We start from the raw sequence: 19462 nt of genomic DNA on the forward strand, positions 1-19462 counted from the left end.
ATTATCAACACCACTCAGCAGACTATTACATTTTCTATGAAGAATGAATCTACACCGACACATCATAATCACCTGAACTACAGTTTATCTTCGAGTTCACTCAACGTATATTCTATGGGTTTGGGACAAACGTATAGTGGCATATATCCGTCATTATAACAGCATAAAGAATATTTCAAAATCCTTAAAATCTTCTGTGCTCTGCCCCCTGCATTGGGAGCTCCAAGTCTTAGCCGCTGGACCACGGGAGAAGTCCCATGTCTGACTTCAGAGTCTCTAGCGCTCAGTACATAGCAATGTGTATTTGGTGAATGAATAAGTGACTGATAAAAATGAGGTTGATAATCAACTCCTCCCAAGTCACTTTCCTGAGGAAGCCATTAGTTCACTGGTCCAATGCCTACTATCCACTCAGTTCTTATTTTTATTTTGACACACAGTGTTTCATTTAAATCCTACAACAATGATGCCAGGTAAGCACTGTATCCCTATTTCACAGAGAAGAAAACTAGGATTCAGGCTATTGAAGCATCTTGCCCAAGTCAGAATTTCTTAACCAGAAAGGGTTATCGCCACCTTTCCAGGAAGATCAAGGTGGTGGTAAGGCATCATCACTGCGCCTGGAGAAGGGGCAGGAAGGAGTTGTGTATCCCTAGGGTATTGCTTATTTCGGACCTTAGGGTGCAGTCCCAGAGCGTGGATACACAGTTACTCTGGAATCAAACCTAAGTAAAGTGAAAGTCACTCAGTCGTGTCCCACTCTTGCGACCACTTGGACTGTAGCCCACCAGGCTCCTCTGTCCATGGGATTCTCCTTCTCCAGGCGATCTCCCGGACCCAGGAATCGAACCCGAGTCTCCTTCATTGCAGGCAGATTCTTTACTGACTGAGCTATGAGGGAATCAAACGTATTTGGAATCTAAGCCTGGACACCGACCTTTCCTGGTAACCGGGGATTCCTTGAATCTCCCATCAGGCACAGTTGGGACAAAGATCTTAATATGCCCCTGTCATCCTTCACAACAAATTTAAGGCGACAGAGTAAGAAAGCTAAGATGCTGTTCCCCTATTCCCCCTGCCCCCCGTTTTTTTGGTTCCTTCCAATCTCCTCCTGGGGCTGGAAGCCCAGGGTGAGCCTTACCACTTCCACTCCTACCCTGTCACCCCCGCCCGCTTCCCGCCCGCTTCCCGCCCGTCTTCGCCACTGCGGGGTCGCGGGACTTTGCCTACGTTACTTCGCCCTTCAACTCATGGCGCACTTGCAAGCCCAGCCTCCTCCCTTTCTCGACCTGCTTCCCATGAGCCTCTGCTTCTGGCCTCTAGAGGGCATGCTCCCTACCCAGCAGTCCTTGCGCAGCCCCGCCGAGCGGACAGCCAGGACTCCAAGATGGCGTCAGTCGGTGAGTCTCCGGGTCCATTTAGGGCTACTCGGGTGGAGGCAGGAGTCGGGGTTTGGGGCCCAGTGCCCAGAGTCGCACAGGGAAGAGAGGGACAGAGTGCAGGAGTGCCTCCCCTTCGCGCAGGACCTTCGCCGCGCCCTCACTTGAGGCCTACCGGACCCTCTGTTCAGGGTCCAGCACCGCCCGACCCTCCTCCTCTCGCCCAGCGGTGCCTCCCGGCTGCCCAGAGCCGGCGCCGCTCGGCTGCGGCGGGGAGGGCGACGGCACTCCGGCGACGCGCCTCGGGGCCTGGGAATGCGCGCCTCTGACCACCCTCCTCTCCTCGCTGAGGAATGGCACTCTTATCCATGCTCTGGCAGTTTCTTTGCACCTGAGCCCTCCGTGTTAAGCGGAAATTCAATTCAGTTCCCCAGAGGAGCTATGCACGGGCCAGAGCCTGACACCACGGAAGGGTCGACGCTTGAATGTGTTGAATACGCTTAGAAAGGTGAAGTGACCTATTCAAGGTCACTAGTGGTGAGTGGGCTGAGCTGGGATTCAAACCTAGGCTTCTGGGGTCTTGTGGTAAACGGAGCTTTTAATCACACAAGTGACCGTATGACCATCAGCCTTTTCGATGATGTGCGTGTATAAATCTCTACACTCACCAGACTGTCCACACTGATTTTTTAAGAAATACTGAAACCACCATATTTTAGCTCTGGATCCTCACAGTAACCTTGTCAGGAGGTCAGTGCTGGGAACGTTGATCCCATTTTAAAGGTGAGGAATGTAACGGGTCAGAGATGTGTTACGGCTTGCCTGTGGTCACACTGCATGATAATGGCAGAATTCTGATTCATGGGTCTGTGTCTTTCCTCAGTTTCTATATTCTTAAATCTCAGCCTGGAGACATGAAAAGGGGGTCAAAAAAGATAACGATGCTTTTTTTTTTCATCTGTAAGAATGGACATGAGAATATTTATCCAGGGTGGTTGTATTGTGTAAACAGGACAGCGTAGGAAAAGAAAACCTTGAGTCTTGGTTTCTTATTGTAGCAGAGCGTTGTGGAGAGCACTGTGAGGTGCTCGGAACACTGCCTGGGCCACTGTTGAGTGCTGCCATCCGGCTTTCCCTGCATGACCTTTGGGTGAGGTCCTGTCACATCTGGCCCATCAGAGTCAGCCAGGTGAAGGGATTGGAGTCCGTGTACTGATGAGCTTTTAGGTGTCATCTGTCACCAGAGCATAAAGCCACGAATTCAGTAGCAGATAAAGTGATGGGAGTACCAACAGTGATAGATGAGATCTGGGTTGATAGAGTGGCCAATCAGCTGGGTTTCCTGTGGCCTATTTTTTGTATGATCTGTGAACCAAGAATAGTTTTTATGTGTTTTAAAAAATATTTGTTCAGGGAGTTCCCTGGTGGTCCAGTGGTTAAGGCTCTGTGCTGCCACTATGGGGAAGGGGTGGTGGTGGGGGGGTGGTTTGGATTCCATTCCTGGTCAGGGGACTAAGATCTTGCCTGACTTGCAGTGCAGCATGTGTGCATAAATAGTTGTTTTTTGTTTTTTCTTTTTTTAAGACTGTGTTACAGAGACCTTGTGTGACCTGCAAAACTTAAAACCTTTCACTCTCTGGTTGGATTTAGCATACAGAAGACACTTGTGTCTCTCCATGTCCCTCCATATAGGTGGACAGTATGCTTTTTGAAATCATAAAATCAAGTCAAGTAGTCACCTGCCCTCCCAAGAACCTGTGGTCCTTTCTTAATCTTCAGTGAAATTCTGTCATGACCAGGAACTGTGTGTGGGGAACTCTCAACTTCAGATAGCTCACAGACAGGCAGGAAGACAGATAATAATAATTCCTATTTACATAGTACCTGGAGCTCAGTAGCAAGGTAGGTACTGTTCCTACTTTATTTTACAGAAGAGGAAACTGAGGCACAAAGAGGGCAGTAACTTGCCTGAGGGCACACAGCTTCAAGGTGGCACTAGACCCAGAATACTTGATGGTGGCGTCTGCTCTGTTCATCACCACGCTCTACTGGCGTGAGGCAGCCACTGCAGAGGAGTGTGGGGGGGGTGGGCAGTATGCAGCCAAGGACTAATGCCCTTGTGTTCCGCTGAGAGAGAAACTCTTGGAGTGAGTGAGTGTACATGCATCTCTGATGAATCTGATGGTCTCTTGGAGTTTTGTGATGGTGCTGTACTTGGCTCTCCTTAAGGCTAATGTGTGTGTGTGGCTTTTTTTTCTGTGCTTATACATTTCTTGGTTTTGGTTACAGAAATGCTCTTTTCTTCATAGTACAGATATATAACTCTTGGAGCTACTCTCCATGGGGTTGCAAAGAGAGACAGACAACCGAGTGACTAAACCATTAAACAGACACGTGACTATGAAGAAAAATGAACGGTTGGCTTTTTTTCTCCTGTGATGTGCCAAGGCACTTGTCAGCCCCTGAACGAGAATGCAGGACAATGTGAATGTTTTCATAGTTTGTGTGAATGGGCCATTAAGCCTGACGATGGCCCTTGCCCTTGATAAGAGCTCACGGTGGGATTCCCCCGCAGTGAACTCTCAAGGTTAGTCCTTAAGGAGCCCAAGCCTTTCCTTAGATCCTGAGAATGGAGAAGACACCTTGGAATGGTTAAATCCGGCTCCTCTTGGTCATCTTTAAGAAGCAGCGCCCCTTGACTCCTTGCTCTGAAGAGTACGCCTGCCAAACAACGTTTTAAGGTTGACGTCTGGGAAGAGGACAGCGGAGAGGCCATTCCCTCCTTTTATGAGCGTTCACAGGGCCAGCCCCTCCCTGGCCCCTTTCCTAGGTTACTCTTAAGCCCAGAGATGAATATAGTATGGCCTCAAACAAGAGCCCTTCCTGTGTCCAGATTCTCATTGGGAAATGATCTGGGGCCCATGGGGGTCTCTGGAATGGCTTTTACTAAGTCATTTGACGTTTGTGGTCTGAGTGGGATGCTTGAGGCAGGGTCAGATGGGCTTCAGGAGCGTGGGAACCAGACCTGAGGTCGAGTTGTGCCTCCACTGCCTGCCTGCAGGCTCTCTGCCTTTGTTCAGGATTTGCCAACTTCTCTGAGTGTTTTCCCCACTCCTCCTTACAAAATAAAGGCATACATCCTCCATCTCTTTTTCATGGCCCTTAGTTCTCTTTTTATAGTTATTCCTAGCCAAGCTGTTACTCAGGATCTTGTTCTGCGATATATAGACTCTGGCTTAAGATAATATATTTGGTGTGACACGTTTACCCATAGTATTACTTACGTGCAGCCTCTGTTTAGTGATGTTACTGAATGCATCATCGAGTGGTTGGCGTGACACAGACAGATGCTGTTTGTGTTACCGGGAGACCCTTTCACTGGGTGTGTTTTTGTGTTGCCCTTTTCAGTACCACTGAAGGAGAAGAAGCTCCTGGAAGTCAAACTAGGGGAGCTGCCAAGCTGGATACTGATGCGGGATTTCACCCCTTCAGGCATCGCTGGAGCATTTCAAAGAGGTCAGAGCCTTATGGGCATGTGTAAATAAGAGCAAGCCTCTGGATCTTCAGGTCTTTTTTTCACCCTGAATTAACTTGGCCAGTTTTAGACCTGTAAGTTATGTAGAGTACAGAGATTGTTAGGCCTCGAATTTCCATGTTTGATGGGTCCTGTGAAAGGCTGGCTTGAAAATATTTCAGATAAGGATATGTTTTCTCTTGTCTGGAATGTGCACCACTGCCTCTGTTAAAGAAATGTCATTAAGCCTTAAGAGGAAAATGGGCTGGAAGCACAGGGGATGCTAGTCTGCGATGTTCGTCTCCCTGCGAGCCCAGACTTCCAGGATGGACGTTTGAAAGGGTCTGTCTTTCGAGTTTGTCCTTTTACAGCGCGTGACTAGGCAGATCAGTCCTGTGTCATCATGTCATGGGACCTGTGTGGTCGCCAGCCCCCCGGGGGGTGGGCTGGGGGCTCACTGTTTTCCTACTTCTGACCACCCTCTGCTGTCTTTTGCGTGCTGTTTCCCCCTGCACTGAGGCCTGTCCTCAGCTTTGCTCTCTCCTGTTAGAATGTGTCCTCAGAGGAGTGGCCTCCCCCGTTTGCAGGTTACTATCGGTATTACAACAAGTACGTGGACGTGAAGAAAGGGAGCATCGCGGGGCTCTCGATGGTGCTGGCGGCCTACGTGTTTTTAAACTACTGCCGCTCTTACAAGGAGCTCAGTGAGTCTCTTCTGGATTGCTTTGCCTCTGGTGGGGTCTCCCCTGACAGGGTGGGATTGGTTCACCATCTCATTTAGAAGTCACCCCACAGACAGCTGAAGAATTGCAGGGACCTACCAGAATATGGCATGTTTTAAGGGAGAAAACTGTGGCAAAGAGAAAGTCAGGAAAAGTAAGGTGAATGTGAGGTGAAAACATTTAGGCAGCGTTCTATCAGATATTGCAGGCTCTGCCAGAGGGTGGTGGGAATCTTGGCTTCATCTTCCTAGCAGCCAGTGTGCAGAGGGCAGTGGGTTGCAGGCTGCAGTCCGCTATCTGGGCTCTGGTGAAGCGTGGCGTCTCCCATTCTGAGATCTGAGAGGAGTCTTATCTGGTGGGAGAGGCCAGGAAGTGTTGGCAGTGGCCACTGACTGGGTTTCATGGACGGTGTGCGACCTGGGGCATCCCAAGCAGTGCTGGCCCTGAGGGTGGGCACATGGGTGGTTTTTCTGAGCGGGAGTGCCTTCAGGGGGCAGATGAGCTCCTGATTCAAGCGGGCTGTAGGGCGTCTCCTGAAAGGAGTTCTCAGGAGGGCTTCACGCAGTTTTGCCCGCTGCCCTCCCTGTTGCCTTGTGCTTTCTCCACACCTGAGAACTCTCTATCATTTTGCCTTTCTGACTCCAGAGCACGAGCGACTCCGCAAGTACCACTGAAAAGGGCGCACTCTGCATTCCTGACCACCACCTTTGCTGGCGCCCCCGAATCCTTTTACATCCTAATGGAGAATTAACATCCAATAAAAAATGACTGGTACTTGGACTGCCTCACTGGCTCAGCCAATTGGCTCCCCTGTAGCTCCTGCTGCACAAGCTGGGGTGGGGTGATTGTACAGCTTCCAGAGGGGGCTGGCAAGGCAGCCCAGGACTTTGAACCTTGAGCTTCAGGATCTTGCTCCAGTGTCCTGGAGGTCACCTAGTGCCCAGTCAACAGTGCTAAGGTGTTTTCCTTCTTTCTGCCTCACTTTTGGTCTTTTGTCAGCTGAGACTTCACAGTATAAGGCAGATGCCCTAGTTCCTAAGAATGTTCTCCCCTCCACCATCTTTCTGCACCATCCTGAGCTACTGGGGTCTCGGAACCAGCCGTGTGGGCCCATCTGGTCCTGGTGAGTAAGCCTCACTTGCAGGAAGGTCAGCGGGATGACACAGGTGGGAAGGGAAAGCAGAAGTCCCGACAGGAGCTCAGGCTGCTGTGCTCAGCAGCCTCCTTACACTCCACCAGAGATAAAGTGACATCAAGGTCAGAATCCGTTTCTTACTAAGGGGTGTGTAGTGAGCACACACACACGTGGAATATCAAGGGTGAGATGCTATGGCTGATCACCTCCCGCAGGATCTGAGTTGAAAGACCCAGTCTCCTAACACCTGAGAGGAGGGCACCTGCCAGGCGACTGTCCATGGCCAGGCTTCCAGAACGCCACCCCATGCCCCAGCGTCACTTCCTATCATGTGATTACTTTCACGAAAGGGAAAAGGGAGCACCAAAGTCAAAGCTTATGCAGCCAGCAGCAAGAACCTTCTCCTTGTCATGGAGTCCCTGAAGTAATGAGACACAGCTTACAAAACAAGCTTTAATCAACTTCATAAAAATGGCTCCTGTAATTGAACTCAAACAGGCCCATGTGCCCCGCAAGCTGCAGGTGCCAGTTTCACATTTCCAGGCTCCGAGACAGTGCCTCTCCTCTGGGCCCAAGGTAGCTGACAGTACAGATGCTCAATGGCGCGGGAGGTAGGTGCATGGGTGAACTGCGTGTCTGGAAAGGCTGGCGGCCCCAGCTTAAGGTACACCATCAGCAGGCAGGTGCCCCAAGATGCGCCCAGAGGGACAGGTCATCACGCACAACAGCCTTGGCCCCACCCCTCCTCAGCCCTGGCCACCAGGGAGCCCTGAGGCAGCGAGCACACTGGAGCTTGCCCTGAAGGGCTGGCTCGTCCAAACCCCGCCAACAGATACCGATGCGGCAGGACAGGGAGGAAGTGGGCGTGACCTGGCTGCAGCTTGTTTAAGGAGGCCCAAGGGGAAGGGCTGCCTGCGGTACCCAACTGCTGTAAGCACAAGGCCTTTCCCGCAGCTTCCTCCCTCCTGAGGGTGGTGTGCAGGGCCCCAGGAGCTTTGATACCTCGACAGACATGAGGCCAACCCAAGGGGCCAGACTGGAACACACGTCCCCCTTTTAAAAAGAGATTACAGCAAAATGATAGGGATACTGACAAGACGTAGCCCCTAAGAATAAAACCCAGTGTGCCTGCCTGCCGCCTCCAGCCAGAGCTGCACCAACGCTGGCATGAAACGGCTAAATGCACACTCCCAGGAATGGCCCAGAGCAGCCCCCAGAACGGGGCCCCCCAGGCTGCTCTGAGCCGGCTCCAGCTGCCGTCACTGTCCGCTGAGAAAGGCCAGGTGCCCTTTGGTGCATCTGTTGGCGTAGTGTCCTTTTTCACCACACTGGGAACAGCGGGGAGGGAACAAATAGAAACGCTGCTTCAGGTGCAGCTCTCAACTGGAGCAGCGCCCCGCGAAGCGCCAGGCTGGGGACAGGGACGCCGGAAGCCTGGCACTTGGTGGGGAAAGGGACCACAGGCGTAAGCAAGCACGTGGCCACGGCAGCCTCCAGTGTTAGGGTTCAGAAGCAAAGCCCATGGCACCAGAGCACCCTGCCTGAGCAGGGGCCAAGCCCCTCTGCACTTGGCCAGCCACTCACCTCTGAGGCACAGTTCTGGGACTCCCCGGGGACAGGGAGGTGGCAATGTGGGAGAAGCCCCCAGGCTCTTCCCTCAACTCAGGGACTAACTGCGTGGACAGGGTGGGCTGCACCCAATGGGCTCTCCCTCCTGTCTCCTACATACTTGTCTAAGCTACCCCTGGGCCAGGTTTGCTCAAGGGATCAGAGAGACAGGAAAATTGATTAGACTTGGGCCAACAGATCTGGTAGAATCCCCTTAAAAACCTAGCACTGAGCCTGACTTCCTGTCCCTGCTGCTGCTGATCCAGACCCTTCCTTAGTTTCTCTTCATTCTTGTTACTCCTCAGCAGAAGGGGATAATAAGGAAGGAAAAGGCAGCCTCAACCACTAAACAAGGGGTCAGGAGGCACGTAGGGGCACCCACCCTGCACCAGCCCCAGTGCCCTCTCAGTCCTCACTTCCTCGGTCTGGGGCTTTGGCCTGTTCTATCCCCTGACCCCACAGTCCCCAAGTTCTCAAGCCTGTCTCATCTGCAGGTGTTAAGTCGTGTGCACGAGTGGCCTGTATAGCTGTCAGCTGGGCCTTTGGTAGACATGGTAACCAGAGGGAGGAACTGAGCACCTCTGCTTATAGCACCTGGCACGTCTACTGGCCTCCAGGATTCCCGAGGTGGCTTTTATATCAACTGTGCCCGCGGCAGGAAGGGGTGGTTAGGTTCGTCCCCCAGCCCCGTCTTTCTATGGAAGCTGGCTCTTCAGAGGCCCTGCTGATGAGTCCTGAAGGGGCAAGGTGACAGCGCGGCTGACCCAGGACGCCTGGGGCTCCCCACTACTTGAGAACTGCCTGGTCGGAAGCCATCTGACAACCTCCCCCCTCCCCTCCACTCACCTGCTTCCACAGCCCCCTTTCCACATTCTCCTCACCAGTCGGGGCTCAAGCTCATAGATTTGTGAGGCCTCCCCTACACACGTGGGCACCTGCCTGACCCTCCCTCAGAACACAGCCCATCCTGGGAAGGAGCAACGGCAGAGGAGGTGCTCAGTGAGTGTCTGATGGCCATAGTGGCTCAGCCCTTCCTGAAGGCGAGTTCTAGGAACAATATAAGCATATAGTTTTTGACTCGGCCCTTCTACTTGTGGGTGCTCCAGACACCAGACGAGAGCTCACCAATGTCTGTCAGGCTCAGTGCTGTTTTTAGCAGCAAAAACTATAACTACTAACAGAAAACTGGTAGAATTACGCAGCCAGTGAGATACACTGGAGTAATTATCTTGACGCAGACTCAGAATGTAAGGTAAAAGGGATCAGAGGACACTGTCCACCTGAGGGCCCTATTTACATTAAAGTCTGTCTTGTCCTTGTGCTGGTGCGAGTAAGTTCAGAAGAGCACGTCTCCGAGTGGAGCCCCTGTAGGAGTTATGAGTGCAGAGGGCACAGCAAACAGGGTGGCGGGCGAATGGCCAGGCCACTGGCTGCCCTCAGCAAAGGCGGGGATAAAGGACAGCACCCACTGTGCGCCCCCACTCTTCTGCATCATCTGGAAGTCTTCACAAGAAGCCTGCACTAATCTAACCTCCCCAGTCTGAAGCCTCTGTGAACCTAGTTCTGTTGGTCATTCCTGCTGACTCACTCGCCGGTGCTTGTTGCCTTCTATACTTTTTAGTCACGAGCTCTCTTCTGGGAAACCTCGTGGGAATTCTGTGTGGGCTGGGTTGAGAATAAATATCTCGAAGCTACATTACCAGAGGGCTGTTTTAGATTAGAAAACTCAGCCTGTGGCTTTTCGGCCCTCATCAAGGCTCAAACTCAAGGAGGAAGGGCTTGCCCACCAGTGACGACCAACTCTGAAAGGACTTTTCCTCCCCCACTTTCCACCCAGAGCCAAGAGTGAGACCAGTTTTCTAAGTTTTTTAAAAAAGCGTGCCCTTCCCCTGAACATCCCACTGTGTGTGTGTGTGTGTCCTAATCTGATTCCTCACCAGGCAGATCTAAAGCTCTGCCCCTTTCCCTCGGGTGCACCGTGTGGGGTGTGAGGACCCCACCTCCCCCAGAGGTTCAGGGCTCACTCCGTTCCTGGGCTCTGGAAGATTGCCATCCCTTTCTTGCATGCGCAATCCGTTCATTCAACAGCAGGGGTTTAGTTGTTAACCTGGCCTTAGTGTGTCGTAGAAGTGGCATGGTCTAGCTCACCGGAGTGGCCCCGTTTTTCTCTTCCAATTAGCAAAAACAAAGATGTCTTCGTTCTTCCACATGAGCTAACTCTCTGGGGAAGGAGGGGATGGCGTGGCCTGTGGAAGACGCCCCCGCCGGCCCCGGGACTCACCTTGTAGCACGTGACCTGCTCCAGTGGCCGGGGTCCTCGGCTGCCCGCGCTGCTGTTTTGACTCTGCATGACCCCAATGACCTGCGGGGTTCTCTGCTGGTTGGGAGAAGAGTTCTGACTCGTTAACTGGATCAAGGAGGACGACCTTTGTAATGGCGGATTGTTACTTTGCTGGAAAGAGTTACACAACACGGTTTTACTGCGGAAAACGCGTGCAGGCAGACTACCGATGGGGAGAGGAAAAAAGAGGGCGGGCCTCCTCCCGCACGACCGCGGCCAGCGCCAAGAAGGGCTTCCGCGGCGCCCCGCTCAGGAGAGCAGGCAGGAAAGAAACGCCTGGCGACGACGGCAGGAGCCGCTGCCCGAAAACACCATGCAGACACACAGAAACGAAAAAGAAAAGTGGAAACAAAACACCAGAGAGACAGGCGGCCTCCGGGGCGGCAGGGCGAGGGCATGAGCAGGCCTTACTTTGGTTTGTGAGGTTCTAGCTTCAGGTCAGGATGAACGCTTGGTTCAGCCAGCTGTTTAGAGCCTACACGGCGGGCAACAGTCACAGAAAAGAGTCGGAGGCTGACATGCTGACCTGCGGGCTAGGGGCTGAGAGGGCCCTCTGCTAGGGAGCACGGGACGGGGCACCTCAGCGGGGCCTGGACAGCGTGGCCACTGCCTGACCCAGTGGGACCCTGCCTCTGGGCCCATCAGCGCAGGAGCCCTGAGCTGGGAACTGGGAAAGCCCGGCTCTGCTGGTTTATCCCACACCCACGGGAGGGTGGGGGTCAGGGTGGTGAGGGTGGCTGCGTCCCCTCCCAGCGGCTCAACCTCCAGCACAGACGGAGGGCCAGGCCGGGCCCCAACAGCGGGCTCAGAGTCCAGCCAGGTGAGAGGTGAGGCTTGGGTAGCTCATCGGCCTGCTGAGACCCTGCCGGGGACACCCACCCGGCCTTCTTCCGGGACCCGTCCACCTCCCGTAACCAAACCCAAAGTGCCCTTGGCTTGGGGGGCACTGCCGCAGATTCCCATGCATTCAGGGCAGTTCCCTCTCCTTTGCTCGAGGGAAGTGGCCCACTGCGGGGTGGGAGTGGGGCCCCTCACCTAGGAGACTGGTGCCAGCTGGTCCCTCAGCCTCTGTGCCCAGCAGCCCTTCCCACGTTCAGGCCCGGCCAGAGAGCCAGGCGGCCTTCTTCTGCTCCCAGGTCTGCTCCCACCCCGCCGGGCCCCTCGGGCGAGTCTCATTGTGGAGGGAAGGGCCTGCAGCCAGCGCGGCAGACGGGGCGCCCAGGCCGCTCCCAGGCCCACAGGCGAGATGGGAAGAGGAGCCCAGCGGGCGTCTGGCTGCAGCAGGCCACGCTCCACCTCGAGAAGGTGCCGGCCGCTCTGCCCCCCGGAGCTTCTGCTGGAACCCGGGGGACTCCCCTCTGCTCCGGCCCCCACCCCCACCCTCCTCTCGCGGTCTCCCACCGGCTCTCCGGCAGACCCCACACTGAGGCAGGCAGTGAGGGCACTGCGGCCAGGGCGCGGCCAGGCCCCGCAGCACCGCGGGCCTGGGGCACGGTACCTTTGTGGGTGGTTGTGTCTGCTGCGGCAGCGGGGGCTGCTCGGTGGTTCCCATCGGCAGTTCAAAGCGAGGGCTGGTCACGAGAGAAGAGGAGGTGAGAGAGGAGCCAGGCAGGTGGGGCTCACAAATTCTGGCCCCAGAAAAATCCCAGCCGGCCTCTCGCTGAGCCCAGGGCCACACGAGCTACCTGGACGGAGGGCGGGGGCTGGCACTCAGCTCTGCCGGGCCTCGGGACGGATCTGAGGCGTCTGGACTCAGACCCAGCTCTGCCTACACCTAGCTGTGCGCCCCGGTGAGTGGTGCTGAGAGAGAGGAAGGAAACACGGCTGGCGGGCACAGAGGCCAGCCCCGCACACACCCTGCGCTGCAGGGGCCGCGTCAGACCTCTGCCCAGAGTCCTGGTGGACATGCCCCCCACCCCCCTGCCCACACAGAGGAACCCCTGGGTCACCTGTAGGCTCCTGGCCTTGCATCTCGGGCCGAGGACCAAGTCAGCAGCACCCACCACCTGCCCACCATGTGGCAGCGAGCAGGACACGGCTGCCATGTGGGTGTCAGCAGTGTGGGCGGAGGCAGCGAGGGGTGGGGGTGGGCTGACACTACTCTGGGTCCCAGTGCCGCCACTCATGACCACCCAAAGTGACAGATGGGCCCTGAGGCCCAGGGGAGGGGCGCTGGGCCCTGCTGGCAGGAGGGCTGCGCTCTAGAGGCCACAGACCTGCCTCTGACCGAGCGCCCCCACCTGCCCCGACCTGCCCCCGGCCAGTGGCGGGGCTCGGAGCCTCCATGTTCCCATGTGTGAAATGGGGACCTCCTTTCACAAGAGGGTCTATGAACCCATGTCCAGAGAAGCCTGAGCCCAGTGCCTTCATGAAGAATGCCCTGCTGGAAACTGAAGTTCTTTCCTTGAGGGCACAGGTTCTTGGCTTGAGGTCATGTGTATATGAGGTTTTCTGGAGTACGGGGACCAGAGTTTTTATCTGAGGCCAAGATGGGCTGTGACCCAGTAAAGGTCAAACCCTGGTTTAGGTAGAGCCACCTCCCAGCTCAGAAGCAGCAGTGGCCCCTCCCCAGACCCGGTGATGACACTGCCCAGTGGTCAAAGCCCAGGTGGGCCCAGGAGAGACACGGGGGCACAGGGCCTGGTACTCACTGCATAAATTTACACGAGGGCCCCTCCGGGCAGAATCCCACGAGGTAATTGACACAGATGACTCTCCGCGTGTGCCGGTGCCTGCACAGGGGGCCTGCAGAGCCGAGCACAGGGCCACTCAGACCATCCCCTCTGCCGGTCAGAGCCCTGCCCACACCACCGCCCGGGGGGTCAGAGTGCAAAAACGGCTTCAGATGCTGGCTCTGCCTCGTGTTCAGCAGGGCCGGCGGGCAGGACACACAGGTCTCAAACACTATAGTCTCCTGGTCAGAAATCCAGGTGAGGATGCGGTCCAGGGGCACCTGGCCTGGGGAGGGACTTGAGGGTGTGACAAAGCCTCACCAGCTCCCAAATGCCTAACACAATGTTTGTAGGAACAGGCGGGATGTGGGCAGAGTTGGGGAGGATGGTCCTCTGGCCGGGGGCCCCGCCACCCCACACCTACCGTGCTTGCAGAAGCCGCGGTCGTACCACGGGCAGTCCTTGATCTTGGACTCAGGGTCGATGTGCAGGAAGGGGCACTCCTTGTTGCTGCACTCCCCTGCGGGGACCAGACGGGTGGGTCTGGGGGAGCTGGACCCAGACCCACCCCTGATTCTCTGGAGGCCAGGGCTGCAGGACAGCAGGGAGGGCTGGGGGTTCTGGTGCCCTGTCCCGGCCCAGCGAGCCCCGAGACCCAGGGCAGTGTGTCTCAGAGCCTCAGTCTCCTGGCCTGTACCTGGGCTGGGACGGTCCTTCCCCCACAGTCTGTGCTGCCTCGAGGGTCACAGACGCTGACAGAGGCAGGCACAGGATACACCTCGTCAAACTCGTCAAACAGCTCCCGGCTCCACCCCTCACCCAGAGGCGGTGTCCTGGGCATTGTTGGGGGGGTCCAGATGTGCAAACGCTCCAGCTGAGACCAGCAGGGAATTACCAGTCTGCTTTGATGCGCTCTTCATGTTGGGACAGGGAGAAGGTCTGAGGACTGCCTCTCAGGACAACAGTAGGGAAGGTTTGGGAACTCACAGCTGGGGCCCTCTGGTTGCCGTTTAGTTGCTCAGTCATGTCCAACTCTCTGTGACCCTGTGGACTGTAGCCTGCCAGGCTCCTCTGTCCATGGGATTTCCCAGGCAAGAATTCTGGATTGATTCCCATCCAGGACTCAAACCAGCTTATATTGCCTCTACAAAAAAAGCTACAACTATCATTAACAAGCCAGCAGGCCTACCTGTTGGGCTGCTGAAAGAATTAAGTCTCCTCAGACAACAGTGCACAGCAGGCTTCCAGCCCCCTGCCTGAGGCTAGCAGTTCCAGGGCCAGAGCCCAGCCTCGTCCTGACCAACAGGGCTTCCTCCTGGGCAGCCTCGTCCAGGGCAGAGCCGGGAGTCTAGTTCCGTAGGGGAGCACGCCAGCTCCACCGAGCCCTGACCAAGCCCTACCACCCTGGCTTCTCCACACAGCTCACTTAGCTCAGGGGAGGCCACTGTCCCTTGAGCAGAGGCGGAGGCAATCTCCGTTTCTCATGAAAAGAGGAGGGCTTCCTGCCACCAGAAGACAGCGCCCCCCACCGGCTATTCTTAAGGAGTATTTTGGAAAAGACCCTGATGCTGGGAATGATTGACGGCAGGAGGAGAAGGGGACGACAGAGGATGAGATGGCTGGATGGCATCACCGACTCAATGGACATGAGTTTGGGTAAACTCTGGGAGTTCGTGATGGACAGGGAGGCCCAGCGTGCTGCAATTCATTGGGTCACAGAGAGTCGGACACGACTGAGACTGAACTGAACCAAGGACAGACCAGCTCCTACCTGGGATCACACTTCTAGAGAGAAGGCCTCCAGTCACCACTCCGGCAGCAACGGCTGACTAAGGGAGAAGGTTCACTGGGGCAGAAACAAGGCCCCCAGCCAGCTGCCCTGCTCCTGTGCCCACCGTGAGACCCGGATCTGCCTTAACCTCCCAAAGTACCCGCAAGTGCTCAGAAAACGGAAGCACTGCAGAGACGCGGGGGCCATGAGAGAATCACCCTAAGTTCCCACAACCAAAGGGCCCACTGAGGCTGGCAGGCACCGTGGGCGCCGGAGCAGCAGCGCACACCCCGAGTCTGTGCTTGTGGAGCCTCGGGGGCTCCCCACCCCTACCCCGGGGGGCCAGGCTGGTGGGGGCCCCGAGCCTCACCGAACTTTGAGTAGAAGTAGCACTCGGGCATCTTGGTCATGTCGTACTCGTGCAGGAACTCGCACTGGTCCCCCTTCTTGCACAGGCCCCGCAGCCAGTGCTTGCACACCACCGTCTTCTCACCACTGATGTGGCGGAACGGGCACATGCCCCCTGCCGGGGAAGATGGGTGTGAAGAGCCAGTGCCCCCGCGAGCCGCGGGTCCTGGAACGTGGCAGCTGCCCCGGCAGACGGTGGTGTGATTTCAGGCTGCACGTGAGCACACGCTTCAGGTTTTAATAGTTGTGGATTTTATTGTAACGTGTCTTGGGAAAATCTAAAACATCCAATTGAGGTATCACAGCTATTTCTGTAAGACGGAAGCTTAAGAAGCCTAAGGGAGGTGGGGAGAAGGGGGGCATTTTTCTTAATTTAAAGAAGAGTTCTGGTGATATGAAGACACGTCAACATTTGTAGGAGCAGTAAAAGACTGGGGATGGGGAAACACACCTAGGGACACCGTGAGTCTGCAGAAAGCAGGGCGAACCAGGGATCCAAGAGCCTGTGGGTCTGCCCAGGGACAGGGTGGTGGAGGACACCTCGTGGGGATGTAGGGAGCCCGAGTCTCTTACCTTTGCCACAGGCAGCTTTCAAAAAGAATTCGCAGACAGCAGCCCCTGACTCTGGAAAAAGAAGGAGAGGTGTCAAACAGGGCGAGGTGTGACAACTGAACACGGGGGTGGGGGCCCTTCTGGCCTTTAATCCACAGAGGAGTCAAGGTACAGGAAATAGAAACCCGATCAAGCAAGGAGAAAAGCTCCCCACTGTAACATCCAGGACCTCCTATAAGCAAAATGCTTTCCAGGAGTCAGAAGTGGATGGGAGAAGGAAGGACGGAGCACAAGGTCACAGAGATTAGTTACCCCCTGCCCAGACCTTCCAGAGGGCGATTCAGGGGCTCTTTAACCTGAGGGCAGAAGGATGGAATGATCTCCTAAGAAGAACTCTCAGGAGGAACTTGCCCCAGAGAAGAGGCGAGTGCCTCGGAGACGCTATTCTGGAGGGAAGAGCCTCACTCAAGACACCAGAGCAGGACTGGTTTTGGTATGCAACGCCAACATGGGATAATTAAAGGAGCATGGACTTCCGCTCCCACAGATGCAGCGGGTTCAGGTGAGGGGAGCAGGAGAATAAAAGCTGAGCGCTGAGAAGCCAGTGGGGTCCAGGGCTGTCCCAAGGAGCCCGAGAATTCGCCTGCCATGGCCACCAGAACAAACTGTCTGTGGCTTCTCAGCTTTCTATTAGCAGGCATTTTAGGAAACCCACCGACACTACAGACTACTTGCATGCCTCTGCTTGCTAACTTGCAAGAGACTCGTTGGCTTCTTGGAAGCAGGCAGATTTTGCTAGGACAGATTTAAGGTTACACAGTAGGAGTCACAGAGGTGTCACCTGTTTACATTTCAAGAAAGTCTGAGAAGTCTTACTAATACATTAGAAAAGTACCATTTAAGAGTATTTCTGGGTCTTCATCATTAAGTTTGTTTCATTCCTTAAAGTCCACTGTCCTGGGGGTCACGTTTTAGGCGGACAGGATAAAGCAGTTTGCCTTCAGGACAGAATGGATATGTCTACTCCACATCAAGATGGGAATGGGGACTTCCCTGGTGGTCCAGTAGTTAAGAATCCACCGCCTTGCAATACAGGGGACAAAGGTTCGATCCCTGGTCAGGAAACTAAGGTCCCACATGCCCCAGAGCAACTAGGCCCGTGCTCTGGAGCGTGAGAGCTGCAATGAGGATTCTGCTTGCCACAACTAGACCTGACAGCTGGGTAATATTAAAAAAAAAAAAAAAAAAAAGACAGAATGCAGTACAGGGATGAGAGAGGAAGGGCCGTGGCCTCCCTGGACTCTAACATACTGACCGCGATGCTGGGCAGGCGGCGCGAGTGCTGAGGGCGCTTCCCAAGGCGGAGGCAGTGCCTGTGGCCAGGTGTGTCCTGGACCCTCTCTAAGAACAGGTTTGTTCTCACCTCTGCACCTGCCCTCACAGTCAAGTATCCTTCCAAGCTGAAGTTGGGCGGGAGGGGGAGCTGCCCTGCATGCACCTGCCCTCACAGAGTCAAGTATCCTTCCAAGCTGAAGTGGGGCGGGAGGGGGAGAGCTCCCCTGCATGGAGGAGGATGGCCTCCAGCTGGTGCCATCGGCCCAGGAAAAGGCCACATGTGTGCGTGAATGTGCAAACAGGAAGCGATCACGCGCATGGACAAGTGTGTCTAAGAGTGTCTGAATGTGAGCAGCAGTTTATAAGCTGTGTACATGGAGACAGTGTAAAGTAAGGCTGTTTGGGTTATGTCTCTGGGGTGTGAGCATTATCTCACATGGAAGTGTGGCCTCTTGAGGGGAATGAGGCTGCAGGCAGACTCAACCAGCCCAGGCACAGGTGGAAGAACGGGGGCCTGCGGCCCATGTCCTCTGGCAGTTACGGGAGACAGCCCAGGAACTGCAGATGGAAAGATGAAGAGCCCTGCTGAGCTCACCTGGCTCCATCTGGAGCTCAGTGGTCTTTGGCAAGTCCTTTTCCCCAACCCTGGCCTCAGATGACCCATCTGTGGCTTGAATTCAATGATCTTTAAGAGCCCTCTGAGATGTAATGTTATAGCATTAGATTTCAAGTACGTCTGGAAAGGAGAAAGGAAACTGCTCCTTTCTTTTAAAGTGCTAGACCTCTCAAGGAATTCCCTGGTGGTCCAGTGATTAGGACTCCCCGCTTTCACTGCCATGGCCGTGGCTCAATCCCTGGTAGGGGACCAAGATCCTAGCAAGCCCGGTGGGGTGACCAAAGTAAATAAATAAAAGTCAAGTGCTAGACATCCCGCCTGAGTTGGGGGTGGGACAGGGGAAGCCAGGAGTCACCGTGTGATGCGGGAGAGTGAAGTGAAGGGAACTTAAGTAGCTGCCTGGGTGGATGAAAGACCCAGAGGTGGTCCAGAGAAACACTGAGAGATGGGCTCCCAGGAGCGCGAGTCCTAGGAGAAAAATGGAGCCTGAGAGTCTTCTCAAGGTAGTTATGGGAGACAGCCCGGGAACTGTAGATGGAAAGAGTCTCTGTAGGGGGTCTCCTACAGAGAGGAGAAAGTGGGTCCTTTCCGCAGCAAGACTCCTCCAACTGCCCAGTTTTGACGAAAGCAAGAAGAAGGGGCTCAAAGTGGGGCTGGAGGTGGGAAACGGGGCTATCTTAGTACGTCTCTGTAGCTGGGGAGTGTGTGCCAGTGGGGGCAGGATTTCCAACCCAGAATACCCGCCTTCTTTCAAGAGTTATTCGAACGGCCCGACGTCGCCCTGCCTTTCTGAAGGCTAAGTTAGAAAAGCCCCCGGGAACGGGGACTCCCTAGTCAAAATAACGACGAGGGGTGTTGTCCCAGGATCGGGGGAAAAGGAGTCCCAGGACAGGGGGGGAGGAGCTCCCGGGCGGAGGGAGAAGGCGTCCGGGAACCAGAGGGGGGAGGTCCCGGGGCTGAGTGGGTCGCGCCCCTCGCCCGCCCGCCCCGACCCCGCGCTCACTGTCCATGCCGGGGAAGGGCAGCGGCTGCGCCCCGAGCTGCTGCTCCACGGCGATCTCCAAGTCGAACTTGATGTGGTCCACGCTGGCGATGATTTCCTGCATGGTGGCGGCGGCGGCCACACCGGCCCGGCTCCCGCTCAGGTCCCCGGCCGCCCTCACACCTCTACCCGCTGCCGGCTCAGCGGCACAGGCGCCCCGCAGCCTCGCCTCGCCTCGCCTCGCAGCCGCCGCCGCCGCCGCCGCCGCCGCCGCCCGAGGGATGCCGGGAGCTCCCGGAGCCCGCGCCGGTCCTTTTCGCCTGTTCAGGCCCGGCCAATAGAGCGCAGAGTGCGGGCCGCTCAGCTAGGCTCGACTAGCCGCTCGCCGAACGCATACCCCTCCCCGTCCCCCACCCCCTGGCCCCGT

General features: G+C 55.7%; 2 protein-coding genes across 9 annotated transcripts; one reads left to right on the forward strand and one right to left on the reverse strand.

The window, feature by feature from the left end:
* The first annotated feature begins 1327 nt into the window (after nucleotides 1-1327).
* ATP5MF (ATP synthase membrane subunit f) lies at nucleotides 1328-6400 on the forward strand. 4 transcript variants are annotated; one of them, XM_040263181.1, is made up of 5 exons: nucleotides 1369-1400; nucleotides 3669-3796; nucleotides 4788-4895; nucleotides 5481-5597; nucleotides 6261-6400. In XM_040263181.1, the coding sequence occupies exons 2-5, from the start codon at nucleotides 3790-3792 to the stop codon at nucleotides 6287-6289; spliced, it is 261 nt and encodes an 86-aa protein (XP_040119115.1). In that variant the 5' UTR covers nucleotides 1369-1400; nucleotides 3669-3789; the 3' UTR covers nucleotides 6290-6400. The 4 variants fall into 4 exon arrangements, with proteins under 4 accessions (XP_040119107.1, XP_040119115.1, XP_040119123.1 ...); XM_040263189.1 differs by lacking the exon at nucleotides 1369-1400 and adding an exon at nucleotides 3316-3395; XM_040263173.1 differs by lacking the exon at nucleotides 3669-3796 and having other exon boundaries at nucleotides 1328-1400.
* Nucleotides 6401-7189: 789 nt separating this feature from the next.
* On the reverse strand, nucleotides 7190-19369 carry CPSF4 (cleavage and polyadenylation specific factor 4). 5 transcript variants are annotated; one of them, XR_005724937.1, is made up of 8 exons: nucleotides 19057-19301; nucleotides 16124-16174; nucleotides 15513-15665; nucleotides 13796-13891; nucleotides 13351-13444; nucleotides 12198-12270; nucleotides 10640-11174; nucleotides 7190-8078 (listed from the first exon to the last, which is right to left on the reverse strand). XR_005724937.1 is itself a non-coding variant. In XM_040263080.1 (8 exons), exons 1-8 carry the CDS (start codon nucleotides 19157-19159, stop codon nucleotides 8010-8012), a joined length of 735 nt encoding a protein of 244 aa, XP_040119014.1. In that variant the 5' UTR covers nucleotides 19160-19369; the 3' UTR covers nucleotides 7190-8009. The 5 variants fall into 5 exon arrangements, 3 of the variants coding, with proteins under 3 accessions (XP_040119014.1, XP_040119024.1, XP_040119011.1); XM_040263080.1 differs by having other exon boundaries at nucleotides 10640-10735; nucleotides 19057-19369; XM_040263090.1 differs by having other exon boundaries at nucleotides 10640-10732; nucleotides 19057-19326.
* Between the last annotated feature and the right edge of the window lie 93 nt (nucleotides 19370-19462).

Source organism: Oryx dammah, unplaced genomic scaffold (assembly GCF_014754425.2).
Source record: "Oryx dammah isolate SB20612 unplaced genomic scaffold, SCBI_Odam_1.1 HiC_scaffold_2, whole genome shotgun sequence".
Taxonomy (NCBI): domain Eukaryota; kingdom Metazoa; phylum Chordata; class Mammalia; order Artiodactyla; family Bovidae; genus Oryx; species Oryx dammah.

What these genes read in the sequence shown, in the direction of transcription:
- ATP5MF (XM_040263166.1), top strand. An exon ending in CGCTGGAGCATTTCAAAGAG is followed by an intron (nt 4,896 to 5,480) that starts GTCAGAGCCTTA and finishes CCCCGTTTGCAG; the next exon opens with GTTACTATCGGTATTACAAC. An exon ending in CCGCTCTTACAAGGAGCTCA is followed by an intron (nt 5,598 to 6,260) that starts GTGAGTCTCTTC and finishes TTCTGACTCCAG; the next exon opens with AGCACGAGCGACTCCGCAAG.
- CPSF4 (XM_040263077.1), bottom strand. Translation starts at nt 19,159, where the DNA reads ATGCAGGAAATCATCGCCAGCGTGGACCACATCAAGTTCGACTTGGAG. An exon ending in GCCCTTCCCCGGCATGGACA is followed by an intron (nt 16,175 to 19,056) that starts GTGAGCGCGGGG and finishes TTCTTTTTCCAG; the next exon opens with AGTCAGGGGCTGCTGTCTGC. An exon ending in CCCTCGTGTAAATTTATGCA is followed by an intron (nt 12,271 to 13,350) that starts GTGAGTACCAGG and finishes TCTCGTGACCAG; the next exon opens with CCCTCGCTTTGAACTGCCGA.